The sequence below is a fragment of the Lampris incognitus genome, chromosome 5 (genome assembly GCF_029633865.1).
Source record: "Lampris incognitus isolate fLamInc1 chromosome 5, fLamInc1.hap2, whole genome shotgun sequence".
In the NCBI taxonomy this organism is placed as follows: Eukaryota; Metazoa; Chordata; class Actinopteri; order Lampriformes; family Lampridae; genus Lampris; species Lampris incognitus.
Genome location: NC_079215.1, coordinates 69,476,648 through 69,495,741, shown reverse-complemented (window position 1 = coordinate 69,495,741; position 19,094 = coordinate 69,476,648). Strand labels below are relative to the sequence as shown.

The 19,094-nt window shown below is 45.2% G+C and overlaps 1 protein-coding gene across 3 annotated transcripts in view; it reads left to right on the top strand.

The window, feature by feature from the left end:
- Positions 1 to 19,094, top strand: part of eml6 (EMAP like 6) — a 133,432-nt gene that overhangs the window by 33,884 nt on the left and 80,454 nt on the right. For all 3 annotated transcript variants that reach the window (XM_056279933.1, XM_056279932.1, XM_056279934.1), the window contains exons 7-13: positions 1 to 27; positions 9,350 to 9,487; positions 10,604 to 10,860; positions 11,605 to 11,814; positions 13,046 to 13,213; positions 15,223 to 15,329; positions 16,727 to 16,827. The exon at positions 1 to 27 is cut by the window's left edge and continues 175 nt beyond it. In XM_056279933.1, coding sequence (XP_056135908.1) covers positions 1 to 27; positions 9,350 to 9,487; positions 10,604 to 10,860; positions 11,605 to 11,814; positions 13,046 to 13,213; positions 15,223 to 15,329; positions 16,727 to 16,827 — 1,008 coding nt within the window. The remainder of the gene's footprint in view (positions 28 to 9,349; positions 9,488 to 10,603; positions 10,861 to 11,604; positions 11,815 to 13,045; positions 13,214 to 15,222; positions 15,330 to 16,726; positions 16,828 to 19,094) is intronic.

The window sequence follows — 19,094 nt, the reverse complement described above, 5'->3', positions numbered from 1 at the left end:
GACAGGAAGTGATGACCGCTCAGTAAGGTGTGTTTTAACACACACACACATTTCAAAGGTTTGTGTTGCTTCCTGTCTTCTTCTGTTCCCTGTAAAGCACATTGGTCATCATGTCTTTATGCTCAGTAGTCCAGGTAAGAAAATCAAAGAAGCACCCGGGTGGCATAACAGTCTATTCCTTTGCCTACCCACCCAGAGATCTCAGGTTCAAATCCCCGTGTTGCCTCCGGCTTGGTCGGGCGTCTCTACAGACACAATTGGCTGTGTCTGCAGGGGGGAAGCTGGATGTGGGTGTGTGTCCTGGTCGCTGCACTAGCGCCTCCTCTGGTTGGTCAGGGCACCTGTTCAGGGGGGGGAACTGGGGGGAATAGCGTGATCCTCCAACACGCTACGTCTCCCTGGTGAAACTCCTCACTGTCAGGTGAAAAGAAGCGGCTAGCGACTCCACATGTGTGGGAGGAGACATGTGGTAGTCTGCAGCCCTCCCCGGACAGCAGAGGGGGTGGAGCAGAGACCAGGACGGCTCGGAAGAGTGGGGCAATTGGCCAAGTACAATTGAGAGAGAAAAAGGAGGGAAAAAAATACAAAAAGAAAAGAAAATCAAAGAAAGTTGAATCAGTTCATATGGACACAAGGTTTATTGAGAGAGAGACGTTTCATCATCATCTAAGTGACCTCTTCAGTCTCAACTGACTGCAGGTGTCCCCACCCTTATAAACAATACAGTGACCTCTTCAGTCTCACCTGACTGCAGGTGTCCCACCCTTATAAACAATACAGTGTCTTCTTCCATCTCAGCTGACTGCAGGTGTCCCCACCCTTATAAACAATACAGTGTCCTCACCTGACTGCAGGTGTCCCACCCTTATATACAATGCAGTGACCTCTTCAGTCTCACCTGACTGCAGGTGGCCCACCCTTATAAACAATACAGTGACCTCTTCAGTCTCAACTGACTGCAGGTGTCCCCACCCTTATAAACAATACAGTGACCTCTTCAGTCTCAACTGACTGCAGCTGGCCCACCCTTATAAACAATACAGTGTCCTCTTCCGTCTCAGCTGACTGCAGGTGTCCCCACCCTTATAAACAATACAGTGTCCTCTTCCGTCTCAGCTGACTGCAGGTGTCCCCACCCTTATAAACAATACAGTGTCCTCACCTGACTGCAGGTGTCCCACCCTTATATACAATGCAGTGACCTCTTCCGTCTCACCTGACTGCAGGTGTCCCCATCCTTATAAGCAATACAGTGACCTCTTCAGTCTCATCTGACTGCAGGTGTCCCCACCCTTATAAACAATACAGTGTCCTCTTCAGTCTCACTGGACTGAAGGTGTCCCACTCTTATAAACAATACAGTGACCTCTTCAGTCTCAGCTGACTGCAGGTGTCCCACCCTTATAAACAATACAGTGTCCTCTTCAGTCTCACCGGACTGAAGGTGTCCCACCCTTATAAACAATAAAGTGACCTCTTCAGTCTCAGCTGACTGCAGGTGACCCACCCTTATAAACAATACAGTGTCCTCACTTGACTGCAGGTGGCCCACCCTTATATACAATACAGTGTCCTCACCTGACTGCAGGTGTCCCACCCTTATAAACAATACAGTGACCTCTTCAGTCTCAGTTGACTGCAGGTGTCCCCACCCTTATAAACAATACAGTGTCCTCACCTAACTGCAGGTGTCCCACCCTTATAAACAATACAGTGACTTCTTCAGTCTCAGCTGACTGCAGGTGTCCCACCCTTATAAACAATACAGTGACCTCTTCAGTCTCAGCTGACTGCAGGTGTCCCCACCCTTATAAACAATACAGTGACCTCTTCAGTCTCAGCTGACTGCAGGTGTCCCACCCTTATAAACAATACAGTGACCTCTTCAGTCTCAGCTGACTGCAGGTGTCCCCACCCTTATTTTTAGAAATGTATTTGTAGTTTTTCCCCTTATCCCACCCGATTAACCCAATGGCATATGGCCGAAACTCTTGTCGAATAACTCCCCTGGCTCACGTTTCCACAGGAAGCAGATAGGCGTAACACCAGCTTCCTTCAAACTCGTGTCGGCTGCTCTCGCTATTTTACACACTGCAGCCTCGCATGGATTGCATCACCTTCAAGCTGCGAAGGAGGCATAGGGAGAATGCTTTCAGTTGATTGGCTGCAGGCGCCCGGGTGGGCCAGAGGGGTCGCTGGAGAATGACGAGTCCCCGAACACTACACTGATCTACACCCACTATCCCTTGGGTAAGGGTGGCCTAATGGATGCCTTACCCCGTGGACGCTCTGGCCGTGACCGGTTACGGCGAGTCTGGGATACGAACCTCCCAGCCACGTGACGAGCGGGTTGCAAGAACGGCGGTTTATTCCGCTCGGCCACCAGAGCGGAGGTGTCCTCACCCTTATAAACAATACAGTGACCTCTTCAGTCTCAGCTGACTGCAGGCGTCCCCACACTTATAACAATACAGTGACTTCTTCAGTCTCAGCTGACTGCAGGTGTCCCCACCCTTATAAACAGTACGGTGACCTTTTCAGTCTCAGCTGACTGCAGGTGTCCCACCCTTATAAACAATACAGTGACTTCTTCAGTCTCAGCTGACTGCAGGTGTCCCCACCCTTATAACAATACAGTGACTTCTTCAGTCTCAGCTGACTGCAGGTGTCCCCACCCTTATAAACAGTACGGTGACCTTTTCAGTCTCAGCTGACTGCAGGTGTCCCACCCTTATAAACACTACAGTGACCTCTTCAGTCTCACCTGACTGCAGATGTCCCACCCTTATAAACAATACAGTGACCTCTTCAGTCTCCTCTGACTGCAGGTGTCCCACCCTTATAAACAATACAGTGACTTCTTCAGTCTCAGCTGACTGCAGGTGTCCCCACCCTTATAAACAGTACAGTGACCTTTTCAGTCTCAGCTGACTGCAGGTGTCCCACCCTTATAAACACTACAGTGACCTCTTCAGTCTCACCTGACTGCAGATGTCCCACCCTTATAAACAATACAGTGTCTTCACCTGACTGCCGGTGTCCCCACCCTTATAAAAATAGAGTGACCTCTTCGGTCTCAGCTGACTACAGGTGTCCCCACCCTTATAAACAATACAGTGACCTCTTCAGTCTCCTCTGACTGCAGGTGTCCCACCCTATTAAACAATACAGTGTCCTCACCTGACTGCAGGTGTCCCACCCTTATAAACAATGCAGTGACCTCTTCAGTCTCAGCTGACTGCAGGTGTCCCACCCTTATAGACAATACAGTGTCCTCACCTGACTGCAGGTGTCCCACCTTTATATACCATACAGTGACCTCTTCAGTCTCACCTGACTGCAGTTGTCCCCACCCTTATAAACACTACAGTGACCTCTTCAGTCTCAGCTGACTGCAGGTGTCCCACCCTTATAAACAATACAGTGACCTCTTCAGTCTCAGCTGACTGCAGTTGTCCCACCCTTATAAACAATACAGTGACCTCTTCAGTCTCAGCTGACTGCAGGTGTCCCACTCTTATAAACAATACAGTGACCTCTTCAGTCTCAGCTGACTGCAGGTGTCCCACCCTTATAAACAATACAGTGACCTCTTCAGTCTCAGCTGACTGCAGGTGTCCCCACCTTTATAAACAATACAGTGTCCTCACCTGACTGCAGTTGTCCCACCCTTATAAACAATACAGATGCATAATGACCGCAAATGATTGGTTTCATATGCAAATTGCCGTGAGACATCTTCTGCCTGTTCCTCCATTGAGGTCTTTGTTGGATTGTACTTCATCTGGAACCTCACCTTTGACATGTCCGCTTTGGGTGAACCTACCAGGAGCCAAGCTCCGGACGACATATGTAGTTCTTGGGATCACTGGTACACACAAGCTTCTCCAGCATGGCATGGTGGTGATCCGGGAGAAGACCTGCAAAACCACCCTTGTACTTCGGACTACTCCTGACTTGTACTTCGGGAAACTAAACAGACGCTGGCCAAGAGGATGGCACAACACAGGAGAGCTAACCCGTCAGGCCAGGACTCCAGAGTCTGATAAATTCTTTACTAAGGTTCGGGAGCAGGCCCATGCCTCAGCCACTCCTCTAATCACCTGGTAAGCCTACTAACCTGGTCATACCGTCCAGCACTGTTTGTCTCCATTTTGTTGGTGAGAGACTGTATTTCATGGCTGTGCTCGATCGCATTAATTCAAAACAGACTAACGCTATCTTGAAAATTAAAACTAAAACCAACTTATCATGGATCCTGAACTGCAAATCAGTCTATCCAATTCAGGTGATGATCTGCTTGTCAGTGATTCCTCTCCAGTCGTGTTATTCTCACAACAGTCAGAACATAGCCAGTTTTCTCACCAAAGCCGCTTGTGCGCTACGATACACATTCCTCAGCCTCGCAGGCACCCCCATCATCTGACTGCAGGCCCCATCCAGGCGCACCTAACGAGATCTCTCCAACTCCGACTCAATCCCAGGCTTTCTCTCCTCCGTCCATGAGGGCCAGGACCCGCAGTCTCGACAGACATAGATGCAGAAGCCAGCTCGATCACTCTCCTCATCAGTGGCCTCCCTCATGACCAACTTCTGATAGCCCTCCTCAGCGCACTCAAGGTGTGCCTCCATCGCATTGGCCTTCTCCTCATCCAAGTCCTGAAACAAGCAGAGAATGGACTGTCAGTCGCCTTCAGACCGCCCTAAAGAGGGAAGGCATTTCTTTCAGTCACTCCGACAATAAAACTTGGTTGTTTGAATTTTACTTAGTATCCACCAACACTCCAGCCATAGCAAACTCCGAGCCTCCCGCACTTCTGTCACCGTCACCTGAACTACCCACCTCCAGGATCATCACTCGTGATGTCACAGCGCCTCCTCCTACAGGGCCACAGCCAGCACCATCAGCCCCCCTGCTAGCAGGTGCCGGGTCATGTTTCCCCCACTGCCTGCTCCTTCTGATTTCTCTCAGCTCGTCACATCTTTATTCTCATCCCTGTGTTCACAGGCTTCACAAAATCCCCATGCACATAAATCCTTTCATCCCATCATCCATTCCTCTTCCCTTCCTTCAGCCGTATACGGCAACATGGTTCCTTCTACTTCTAATATTTCCCTCCTCCATTTCATACTAGTATACCCCCCTCCCCCCATACCTAAATGTTTTTTCTACATGTAACAGTCTTTTCCCCCTAGCCACAGCAATGCCAACCCCATGGCCCCCTCCAGCTTAACGCCAGCTAATCCTCTCTGGTAAACTACATATATCTAGCCCAGCTCCTTCAGCCATTCTTCACCAATATCAGCCAGCCTAGGGAATTGCAGACTAGCCAAGGCTTGCAGCTTAGTCATTCAGTTCATTTCTGGTCAGAGACCTCACACCCACTGAATCGCTCTTAACATTTTCCTTCTCCCGAGAGGTAATCTGCTGAACATATTCAGACCAATGATCTGAGCTCGATGACTACCTCTCAGTCATTCTTGACATGGCCTTACACTTCGGAGGGACAGGCTTTTACAGCTATCATGTCCTTTTTTGCTATCCAGGCAGCAGAGCGTTTACAACAGTTTAACCAGGGGAAATATTAGAGTCAGAAATTTCATTTTCGCAGCTCGTACATCACTCTCCCGTGAGCTATTTGGCGCCCCCACATATCCAGCCACAACATGCATGGTCATCACCCCACTTTGTTCACGCCCCTCCTCCTCGCACAATATCCTGGTATTTAGTTGCTAATCTCCCACAGCTCCGCCTCCTCCCATCATTCCTAAGCCCATCAACATACGCCCCACGGTTAATGTCCCCAGCCCCAAGGGCATTGACAAATGGGGACGACCAATCCTCTATCAGGGAGGCAGGATGGTGTGCAACAACTTTAATGACCTGAGCTGCTCCCTTTCTAACTGCAGGCTCTTACACACCTGCCCTTTCTGCGGTGGCACCCATGCAAGACATACTACCCCCCCCCCAATCCAACCACATGAGAGAACTGACTTGCAAAGAAATTCGGTACACCCGTCAAGGTAAAGGCCCTAGCCACCGTTCTACAAAATCATCCCGATAGAGAGTTTGTCAACTTTCTCATAAACACGTTCACACATGGTTTCAATCCTGGTCTAGAAATTATTCCTGACACCTCCCATATATGTCACAACCTTCAGTTGACTCTCTCTGAACCTGACACTGTCGACACCTTACTAGCTGAAGAGGTCAAAGAAGGATTCATGATAGGCACATTTCACAACAACATTATTCCATCTTCAGACTTTTCCATGCAGTACACAGCCATCGACCACGCCATCACTCTCATCTACATGGCAGGCCCTGGTGTATGTCTCTTCAAAATAGACATTACCAACGCTTTCAAAGTCTTGCCCATTCATTGAGACTTCTAGCATTTCTTTGGAGTTTTCTGGCTTATTACTTTCTGTATGCCTCACCTTCAGCTGTAGAAGCAGCCCTAAGATCTTTGACTCCTTTCCAGAAGCCTTATGTTTGATCCTCACCAACAACCACAAACTCCCTTCTGTTCTCCATCTTCTCAATGAGTTCCTTGTAGTCACCCCTCCATCCTCATCTCAATGCCTGAGGCTTCTACTCTTACCAAAACCTTCTCAGAACTCGACGTCCCACTTTCCAAAAAGGGAACCTCAGGGCGTCACACCTGCGTAGAGTTTTTAGGCATCTCCTTGGATGCCATCTCCTTCCAGGCATCTCTGCCCCCTGAGAAAATACAGCACATCACACTGCGTCTGTCGAAGTATCTGCTAGCAGACAGATGCACAAAGCGGCAACTGCCAGTCCTTCTCGGCCACCTCAACTATGCTATACGCACAATCCCCCAAGAGATTCCTATCCAACCTTCTAACAAAAGCAGCAGCCATCCCCTCTCTCCACGACAGAATCATGAAGATGATACATGCAAAATGGAAATGCATTTCTGGCAACAATTCTAGTCTTCCTGGAAAGGCATTTCCTTTTCTACAATGACTATGTCACCAAACCCGACAACATTCAACTTTATACCAATGCAGCACCTTCCATAGGCTTCGGTGGTTACTACAGCGGGAGATGGTTGGCTTTTAAGCAGCCCCCAGAGTTAATTTCTCTTGACCCACATTCCATTTCCCTCGTCCACACTCCATGGACCCATTATAATAGCCGCCATTATAATAGTACCCCATTATAATAGCCACCATTCTTTGGGAGCACAAATGGTCTAGGAAGTCTATACTCATCCACTCTGACAACACCGCAGTAGTAGAGATCATAAACAAAGGTCGATGTCATTCTCCAGAAATTGTGCAGTTCCTACGCAGACTCACATTAATCTCCTCCCAACACCAGTTCCTCCTCCATGCAGCTCGTGTCACTGGGCACCACAACCGCATTGCTGATTCATTGTCAAATTCTTCTCAAAAAGCCATCCCTAACAGCCTTGCCCCACACACACTCTCAGCCTACCTAACTTGCTAGAACTGTTTCAAGGCATATCTCGCAACCTAGCAACTGTCCTTTCCCTCAATAGATGTCATTACTACGTATATGCAACTTTATCACCCACACTCATTCTGCTCTAAAAATACGCTCCTCCACCATCCAGACTTGTTGGGAATCAACTTTTTCTTCAAACTGGTCACCAGCAACCACTGTCCCTCTATCTCCCATTCCCATGTTTCCATGCTACTGAAGAACTTGCGAAAACAAGAACCTGCCCTCTCTGCAAAATGCTTGCTGCTCACATCTGAACTTCTCAGCCTCTGCATCCTTTCGCTACGCTCAGGCAACTCATCTCCCTCAGTTCACCTAACCCAAGAATCCAGGTTCTTGCTGACCTTTTTCAGCTTCCTACGGTGCTCTGAATTCACTCTAACTTCTTCTACCTATAATCCATCTCTTCATCCCAGTCTGTCAGACATCACTATTCACACTATTGACTCTCTCATATTTACCCTCCGTAGAAGTAAAACTGACCAATTAGGAGCTTCATTTCCCATCTGCATCTTCCGTTTAAACTCCTACCTCAGCCCATACAAGCCACTATCTAAATATGTCTGTTCCAGGTATGCTGCAAACGCCTCACCTCAAGACCCACTCTTTCTTTCTAAAACTGGGAAAAGGGCCACCAGATTCTGATTTATCAAGCACTTCCAACAAATGCTTTGCATCTCTGGAATATCTCCAGAACACTGCTCTATCTGTTCCTTCCGCATCAGAGGAGGTTCCACAACAGCCAAACTGGGCATCTCAGATCAAACAATTCAAGTTCTCGGTCACTGGTCATCTCAGGTATTTCATTCTTACACCTGCAATAATCTCAGTGACCTCCATCAAGCCCATGCTCACCTCAGCTCCATCTAATCAGACTTTTTGGGGGTACATAGTCATCTTGGGAAAAACCATCACATGAGATGGAACTTCCCACCCTGATTCTCCTTCTCCCCAGCCACCATGTGTCAAGATGTCCCAGACCGGCCTAATCAGACAACCTCCACATCCATCCTCACCCTCACTCTCATCATTCAACCCCATCATCCATACTTCTTTCCCTCATTAAATCTGTAAACTCACATTGTTGTGGTGTGGTGCTTGCAAGTGAAATGAAGTCAACTTGTTAACTAAGGTTTGGCAGCAGAGCCACAACTCAACCACTCCTGTAATCACCTGATAAGCCTACTTGTACCTGGTCAACCCATCCAGCTCTGTTTGTCCTCATTCTCTCGATCCCCACCCTCCCACTCCCTCCCTGTCTTGCATTCACCCTCCTACCTCATCCCTCCCCCTATCCATCCCTCTTCACATCCATTCATCCACTCATCCCTCACTCTACCCATCCTTCTTCATATCCTTCATCCCCTCTTCCCTTCTTTTTTTCTCTCGTCTTTTCAGGCACCATCTGGGGTACATAGTCGGCTCGGGAAAACCATCCCCTGAGATGGAACCCCCACCCTGAGTCTCCTTCTCCCTAGTCACCGTATGTCAAGATGTCCCAGACCGGCCTAATCAGACAATCTCGATATCCATCCTCACTCTCACTTTCATCATTCATCCCCATCATCCAATACTTCCTCTCCTCATTAAACCTGTAAACTCATATTGTCCTGGCGTGGTTCTTGCTAGTGAATTGCTATTTAACCAGACACCTGAATGTTTAGAAGGGAACAGCTTCTGTGCACCTGCCGCTGATTCTTAAAGCGACTCTCTAGTCAAATGTTACTGTTACTGGTCTCCTGAATATTTGGAAAAAAGACTTGTATGATGGTTTCAGTGTATCTGCCTTCCGTTGTTTCCTGCCCCCTTCTGTTTCCTGACACCCCCCCCCCCCCCGACCCCCCACCTCCCACCCAGGCTGTGGAGTCTCCCAGACCACACCCTATTGGCCCGCTGCAATATGGAGGAAGCAGTCCGCAGTGTCTCCTTCAACAATGATGGCTCCCAGCTTGCCCTGGGCATGAAGGATGGCTCCTTCACCGTTCTCCGAGTCAGGTACACACCTACATGTCAATGGAAACCAACATTTAGTTGGTACAAAACACCCCCATCTCCATGGAAACCAACATTTAGTTGGTACAACACAACTACATCTTCATGGATAAACATTCACAAGATATAACCCATCTACATGGAGACCAGCGTTTACTTGGTACAACACACCTACATTTCCAGGGTAACCACCATTTACTAGGTACAACACACATGCATCTCCATGGTAGCAAACATTTACTTGGTACGACACACCTACATCTCCTAGGTAACCAACATTTATTTGGTACAACGTTGACAAGGTATAACCCACCTACTTCTCCATGGAAACCAGTGATTACTTGGAACAACGCACCTACATCTCCAGGGCAACCAACATTTGCTACTTACAACACACCTACATCTCCATGGTAGCAGACATTCACTAGATGCGACACATTTACATCGCCTAGGTAACTAACATTTCGTTGATACAATACACCTGAATCTCTATAATAAACAACATTTACAGGGTACAACACATCCACATCTCCATGGAAACCAATTTTAACCAGAATCAACACACATCTCCAATATTCCATATGTCCACCTATCTCAAATGTCCTATGCTTATGTTGAAAATATATTTATATTCTCAATTAGTCTTAGTAGTATCTTTATGATGTCAAAATCATTTGCAATAAATCTTTTTAACCATAGAAATACAGACATCTGTAGATCGTAAATCATCACCAAGAAATAACACTGTGTTTATCAGGCTCTTATGTTTCTGTACACAAAGTTAAACTGATGTTGAAGTGCTGAAAGAGGTGATGTGGGGTTCTAGGTGATAAGAGCTGGTTTAGTAAAGAATCTCAGGTTTGAATCATTAGGTGCTAATTGCTAGGTGCCAGGACACTTGGTAAGCAACCTTAGCTTTGAGGGACTACTGACTCTAGAGCTTGTTGAGAATGTCAGTTTAGCAGAACTTGTTACTAGCCCTGTTGGTAATGAATCGTGCTTTCGATGCACAAGGAGCTAGATGCTAGTGTCATGACAAAGAATTTTGCATGTGAGATACTTGGTCCCAGGTGCTAGGACTCTTGGTCATTTTAAGTTTTTTAACTGGTGTTCATCCAGGGACATGACAGAAGTGGTGCACATCAAGGACAGGAAGGAAGTTATCCACGAGCTGAAGTTTTCTCCGGACGGCTCCTTCTTGGCGGTGGGATCAAACGATGGACTGGTGGATGTGTATGCCGTGGGCCAGCGCTATAAGAAGGTGGGAGAATGTAACCGGTCCACCTCCTTCATCACCCACATGGACTGGTCTGTAGATGGACGCTTCCTACAGACCAATGACGGCGGAGGGGAAAGACTCTTCTATAGAATGCCAGGTATTTCCTTTCTCTTCTGGGACCTACAGACAACACCTTTCTGTCATATCAAGAATTTCAAGGAGACATGCTAATCCAAATCACTGCATGAATCATGAAAGAGGAAAAGTAAGTTAACAGCAGAAAAACTATTGGAAATTATTCACACTATTATACTATCTTTTCATGTTAGGACAGGACTGATCACTTGGTTCTGTGCTAGAGGGAATCAGAATCAGAAATACTTTAGTAATCCCCGAGGGGAAATTGGGTAATCCAGACATTAGCATGAAGTCATAGTAGGTTGGTTTGTGGGTGATGGTTGTTACATGTTGGAACAATCCGACTGGGATAGAACTCAACAAGTTCTATTTTCTCTCCCTATACACCTACTGTGGAAGTGACTTTGAGCAAGACATTTAACTCCAGCTGTTCTTATAGAGCTGTGCAGGGACCAGCAGTAGAAGACTGTGGTTGTGCTGGTCAGCTCCCAGTACCCAACAGTGAAAGACTGTGGTTGTACTGGTTATCTCCCAATGACCAGCAGTAGAAGGCTGTGGTTGCAGTAGTCAGCTCCCAGCAACCAACAGTGAAAGACTGTGGTTGTACTGGTTATCTCCTAATGACCAGCAGTAGAAGACTGTGGTTGGGGAGAATTTGCAGAATGTAGGAGGTTGCTGATGAAAGAGAGAATGCATGTTTAACAAACCATCTTGGATATTTGAAGGAAATCTTCAGCAATAATCCTCTTCCATCTTTCTCCAGCTGGGAAGCAGATGTCTAAAGAAGAAGCCAAGGGCATCCAGTGGATGACCTGGACCGGAGTCATCGGTCAAGAGGTCAACGGGATCTGGCCCAAATACTCCAACGTTATTGACATCAACTCTGTAGATGCCAACTACAGCAGTGCAGTTCTGGTAACTGGAGACGATTTTGGACTCGTCAAACTCTACAGGTTCCCCTGCCTCAAAAAAGGTCTGGTTGGGAAAATAATGTCTGTGTTTTATTGTTGTTGTTGTTGTAGTTATAGTACATTTAGTTTCATGGTGTCAGGCGGGATTAGTTTGTAGCAAGGCTTTGATTCAGTTGATCCAAAGACCATAAACCGTTCCTGCTCCTCCAGCTAGCTCTACATCTGCTGCAACCAGAGAAGAGAAAAGAGGGAAGAGTTACCTCTCTTTGCTAGGATTTATAATGTATGTGTATGTATTTTGTAGGTAACTGTTGTGTAGAAGTCATATCATCTTGGAGGATGATGGTCTGTACTGAGAGTAGGGATTTCGGTGAAAGTACTGGGCTTCTTGTATTCCAAGTTTATTAATGTCTCAGTAAAGATCATCGTCCATTACACTTCTTCACCAAATGTCTTATGAACTGCAGCATGAGTAGAGTCGAAAATAAATAGAAACCCTTATTCTCCCCAAGCAGCAAATTGTCTTGCAGATGTCAAATAAACACAAATCATACACGAATAAGATAGATGCGTAAGCCATGGCTGATGGAGGGTTTCCAGATGGAGGACGGACACAGGTTTGGTGAAACACAGGGTTTCATCAATCAGTGGCTGTTCAATGTCTTTGCCTGCAGGCTGCGCAGGCAGGCGGGTGCTCAGCGTTTCTGCAGTCTCTCGATCGGCTCCACTCTGTGTCTGGAGTCTCTCTGTCTATTGTCTTGCGTGTTCCCCTGTGTTCGCTCATTCAGATGTTTCAGTGTCAGTGTGTCAGTTCAGGACCCCGCCTCACTGCAGAAGATAAAGTACAGCACGTCAGTCAGTAGAGCGTACCTGAGGCTGATCACCAGTCAACCACTACTGCGTCTGCTCTCCCATGCCAGTGCCCTTCTCTCTCCACCTGTAGCCAAGGCTACACCACACCTCACTACTACACACATATATAGTGAAATACATACTTCTGGAAACACATGGGGAGCAGTTGATGTGTGAACCAGTCCGAACCAGTACAGTGTGTTAAGTGCAGTCATTATCTGACTTGATTTGAAATCCTGGTCAGTACATTGAGAAGTAACATTGTTCAGCTCCTTCAGCTGAAAGCAGGAGTTGGATTCAGAACCACACACGTTAACTGATTGAAATATCTGCTGGATTTCAATCCACAGAATATGATGGAACCTTACTGGACACGAGTTGACCGTTAAGACAACCCCTTGGCTTTTTACAAAGTCTATCTATATGTTCTCCTTTTTACAGCAGCTAAATTCAAGAAATATATTGGCCATTCGGCCCACGTGACCAACGTACGCTGGTCAAATGACCTGCAGTGGGTGGTGAGCACCGGCGGGGCAGACCACGCCGTGTTCCAGTGGCGCTTCCTCCCAGAGGGGGTGATGAATGGAGTGCTGGAGCCTCTTTTACAAGGTGACCCTTCATCCCAACACCTCCAGCTACAGTCCTGAAGCTTTACATGTGAACAAATGTACTTCCTGATACCTCCTCTATCTACTGTATTTAAAACAATATCTAGTCCATGAAAAACTAAATCCTGCAGACTGAAGTAGTACATGATGTGGATGGTTGGTGTCTGCTTGGACTTTGCCTGGAAAAAAGATAGAGTTCATAGTGTTTTACATATTTCATCATAGCAGCCACATGAGGAAGAAGAAGGCAGGTAGTGTTGAGTTTGAAGAAGTGAATGTGTTGTGTCTAACCAGCGGATGTGACAGAACAAGCTGGTAGAAATCCTTCACCAACACATAGTACTACATCAATAAGTACAACTCAGGTTCCACCAGGTTCTTTTGTTTGTTTCTGACACCACAGCCCTGCTGACTCTCATTCATTTTGAATGGTGCCCAAACATCACTTACCTTTCTTTCTTTTTTTTTTTTAGATTTTTTTTCCCCCCTTTTTCTCCCCAATTGTATCCGGCCAATTACCCGACTCTTCTGAGCTGTCCCGGTCGCTACTCCACCCCCTCTGCCGATCTCTGCTCCACCCCCTCTGCTGATCCGGGGAGGGCTGCAGACTACCACATGCCTCCTCCGATACATGTGGAGTCACCAGCCGCTTCTTTTCACCTGACAGTGAGGAGTTTCACCAGGGAGATGTAGCATGTGGGAGGATCACGCTGTTCCACCAGTCCCATCCCCCCCAAACAGGCACCCCTACTGACCAGTGGAGGCGCTAGTGCGGTGACTAGGACACATGCCCACATCCAGCTTCCCACCTGCAGACACAGCCAATTGTGTCTCTAGGGATGCCCGACCAAGCCAGAGGCAACACGGGGATTCGAACCGGTGAGCCCCATGTTGATAAGCAACGGAATAGACCACTATGATACCCGGATGCCCCATTACTTACCTTTCTAACACCTGCATAGGACACACCCTGTTAAAACTAACACCAGGATATTCAGCATTATAACTTTAACCAACACTGCTCACTAATAGGAGTCAGAATTTCCAAGAACTCCGGATCAGAACTTTGAATAACTCAACATTTCCACATGTTCAACAATTTGGAAATTGAATGATGACCTTGTTTAGCATACATGATGCAGAAAACTGGCAAAAGTCCTCAAATCCAGTCAAGTTATTTCAGATCTGGACACAGTCTCGAGGCCGTGTTAGGACCATTTAAAATGAGCTAGTCTAAACAACACACTGTGGGAGTCTGAGGTGTCATGTTAGAACAGATTTCTCTTGTAGACCACTTAACTTTTTATATCCACCATGTCTGCAGGCTTGCCCCCATACACCAGACCAGTCTCCTGAGTTAATCTGTCTCCTGTCTTTCAGATAAGGGTGATTTGACAAAGGCAAGCTCATCCAAAAGTACAAAGTCCATTCACAGCTTATGAGATTCAGCCAAGTAGAGTTAGGGTTAGAAATGGTCCAAAAATAATGCATCAGAACTGTAACCAACCGTGGCAGCAGGGACAAGTCATAAATCTGATAGTATGAAGGGGATTTCATGAAAACAGCTGGCAAACTGTGCCGACGTTAAGTGACTTGTTCTTCTCTGATATAGTCTCCTGAACATAACTAACTACCACTCAGAATCCAGATCTGTTTTATCGCCATGTGTTGACTTGATGAGATATCCAGCCTAACCACACAAAATGTAAGAGTATAGAGATAACGTTAATCGGGAGTAAAAGTAAAAACAAAATTGTTGGTTACAATTTGGTTGCATCACATCTCAACTACTTGGCCTCTGGATCACTCTCCAAATCTTTGATTGGACTGTCCACTTCTTGGATGGACCCACCTTTTTAAAATCTCTGTCAATGAGATGGAAGGCAGTCTCGTTCTGCAAGAACGATCCATGTGACTGGCTAGCAGAGCCTCTGTCAGCTGCCTCTAGGTAAAGATCAGAAAACGGGAGACGTTTCTAACATTATCTGTGTGTTTGGTTAAACTCTTCAGAGGGCTACGCTGACTCAAACAGTGGCGAGTCTGACTCAGACCTGTCCGACGTTCCAGAACTGGATTCAGACATCGAACAGGAAGCTCAGACCAACTACGAGCGGCAGGTGACTGAAAACAGATCAACACAACATTTAATTACAACAGAAGAAACAACTAGGGGTTCTCTTATGGCACATCTGTAGATACCAACAGGAGGCAGCAGCACTGGGACGATCCTGCATGTACTTTCAATGTGTTTCATGTTACCTTTGGTTGGTTAAAGGAACATTAGAAGCGTGTTGGCAAAGCACCCAAATAAATCTGCTGTTTGTCACCCTTTAAAGTTCACAGTATTTAGATTCCTGCCCAGTATTCTATTAAAAAAACAGGTTACTGGTACTGTACTATAGCCATGTAGGTCGAGTATGGGTATGGTGTGGTGTGGTAATGTACCAACAGAAAAACTCAAATCAAATCAAAGCAAACTTTATTTATATAGCACCATTCAGACAAGCAAATGCCTTTGATGCTATATCCCATCAGCTCCTCGTGGATCGTCTGGCTTGGAGTTGGGGGTACTGTGTATCAGTGGTTGGGGGCACTGTATCAATGGTTTGCTTCCTACCTTACAGACATGACACATTTTGTACAGATTCAGGATTACCGGTCAGAAAGTTTCATAGTTCGTCATGAAGTTCTACAGGGTTCAGTGTTGGAGCCACTTCTCTTAATTATTTACCTTCTCCCTCTTGGCAACATCTTTCGGCACTATGGTATCAATTTCCACTGTTATGCTTATGATACACAGCTTTATATGTCCACTAAGCCCACTTCTACTCTCCCCTCCAGTGCCCTCACTGCTTGCCTCCATGATTTACAGATATGGATGACAAAAAAATGTCTGAAATTCAACAGTAGTAAAACTGAGCGACTCATTTGCACTAAATCTACACTCTTGGAAAGTAATATTTGCTCACCCCCCATTGCTGCAGCCGCCATACAAGTCTCCACACAGGTTAAGAGCTTTGGCGTTATCCTCGATAGTACCCTTTCTTTGTCCAGTGAGCTGTCTCTGGATTGCCTTTTTCCACTTCTGAAACATCTCCAGACTATGCCCTGCTTTAACACAACACCCCACGGAAGTCTTAGCCACTGCTTTGGTCACATCACGCATTGACTACTCCATTGCGATCCTGGCAGGCGTCCCCGACAAACTTATTCACTGACTTCAACTCATCCAGAATTCTGCAGCACGTTCAAAGTCCACTGAACATGTCTCTCCCCTGCTGGTTGAATGACACTGGCCTCCTGGGTCACAGCAGATAACTTAAAACACTTACAGAGGAACGTGTTGTGTACCTTATTAAAAACACTTACAGAGGAACGTGTTGTGCACATTATTGTTAAAGAGCTGTAGCTGTGTTGTGCTTGACATTTGCATTACTGTGGGAAGACCTAGCTTTCCTCCATGGTGTTCCAGTTTTACCTTCAGCGTTCCTCCCTCTCCATCTGTTTGCTCCAGGTTTATAAGGAGGATCTACCTCAGCTGAGGAAGAAGCTGATTGGCTCGCTAAAGCGTCAGAGGCCTCCGGAGGAGGGGCTCCGCCTACAGTTTGTTCACGGGTAAATCTATGAAGACAGGAAATAAATACCAGTTTAAAGGATAAACACCTTGACACCATTGTGTTTCTAGTCTGTGTACCATGTGTATCAGTATGTACTGTGGTACTAGGTTAGTACTGTTAGAGATACTGTTGTCTGTGTACCATGTGTCTCAGTATGTACTGTGGTACTAGGTTAGTACTGTTAGAGATACTGTTGTCTGTGTACCATGTGTATCAGTATGTACTCTGGTACTAGGTTACTATTGTTAGAGGTACTGTTGTCTGTGTACCATGTGTATCAGTATGTACTGTGGTACTAGGTTAGTATTGTTAGAGGTACTGTTGTCTGTGTACCATGTGTATCAGTATGTACTCTGGTACTAGGTTAGTACTGTTAGAGATACTGTTGTCTGTGTACCATGTGTATCAGTATGTACTCTGGTACTAGGTTACTATTGTTAGAGGTACTGTTGTCTGTGTACCATGTGTATCAGTATGTACTGTGGTACTAGGTTAGTATTGTTAGAGGTACTGTTGTCTGTGTACCATGTGTATCAGTATGTACTGTGGTACTATGTTAGTACTGTTAGAGGTACTGTTGTCTGTGTACCATGTGTATCAGTATGTACTGTGGTACTAGGTTAGTATTGTTAGAGGTACTGTTGTCTGTGTACCATGTGTATCAGTATGTACTGTGGTACTAGGTTAGTATTATTAGAGGTACTGTTGTCTGTGTACCATGTGTATCAGTATGTACTGTGGTACTATGTTAGTACTGTTAGAGGTACTGTTGTCTGTGTACCATGTGTATCAGTATGTACTGTGGTACTAGGTTAGTACTGTTAGAGATACTGTTGTCTGTGTACCATGTGTATCAGTATGTACTGTTGTACTAGGTTAGTACTGTTAGAGATACTGTTGTCTGTGTACCATGTGTATCAGTATGTACTTTGGTACTATGTTAGTACTGTTAGAGATACTGTTGTCTGTGTACCATGTGTATCAGTATGTACTGTGGTACTAGGTTGCTATTGTTAGAGGTACTGTTGTCTGTGCACCATGTGTCTCAGTATGTACTGTGGTACTAGGTTAGTACCGTTAGCGATACTGTTGTCTGTGTACCATGTGTATCAGTATGCACTGTGGTACTAGGTAAGTACTGTTAGAAGTACTGTTGTCTGTGTACTATATGTATTAGTATGTACTGTGGTACTATGTTAGTACTTTAGAGATATTGTCTGTGTACCATGTGCATGCAGTTATGTATGTGGATGTATACATAAGTACTGTGGTACTGCAGTATTTATGTCCCTGTACATGTGTCAGACCTGTTGAGTAAAGTAATTTACTGTCTTGGTTGTGTTCATGTGTAGTGCGTTATAGTTACATTTTATTGGATATATTCTTGGTTGTGTTCATGTGTAGTGCATCATAGTTACATTTTATTTGATATATTCTTGGTTGTGTTCATGTGTAGTGCATCATAGTTACATTTTATTTAATATATTCTTGGTTGTGTTCATGTGTAGTGCATCATAGTTACATTTTATTTGATATATTCTTGGTTGTGTTCATGTGTAGTGCGTTATAGTTACCTTTAATGTAATATATTCTTGGTTGTGTTCATGTGTAGTGCATCATATTTACATTTTATTTGATATATTCTTGGTTGTGTTCATGTGTAGTGCATCATAGTTACATTTTATTTGATATATTCTTGGTTGTGTTCATGTGTAGTGTATCATAGTTACATTTTATTTGATATATTCTTGGTTGTGTTCATGTGTAGTGCGTTATAGTTACCTTTAATTTAATATATTCTTGGTTGTTTTCATGTGTAGTGTGTCATAGTTACATTTTATTTGATATATTCTTGGTTGTGTTCATGTAAGGTGCATCATAATTACCTTTAATTTAATATATTCTTCGTTGTGTTCATGTGTAGTGCGTCATAGTTACATTTTACTTGATATATTCTTGGTTGTGTTCATGTGTAGTGCATCATAGTTACATTTTACTTGATATATTCTTGGTTGTGTTCATTTAAGGTGCATCATAGCTATATTTATTTGATATATTCTTGGTTTTTTTTCATGTGTAGTGCATCATAGTTATATTTTATATGGTGTTCATGTGTAGTGCATCATATTTATATTTTATGTGGTGTTCATGTGTAGTGCATCATATTTACATCTTATTTGATATATTCTTGGTTGTGTTCATGTGTAGTGCATCATAGTTATATTTTATTTGATATGTTCTTGGTTGTGTTCTTGTGTAGTGCAT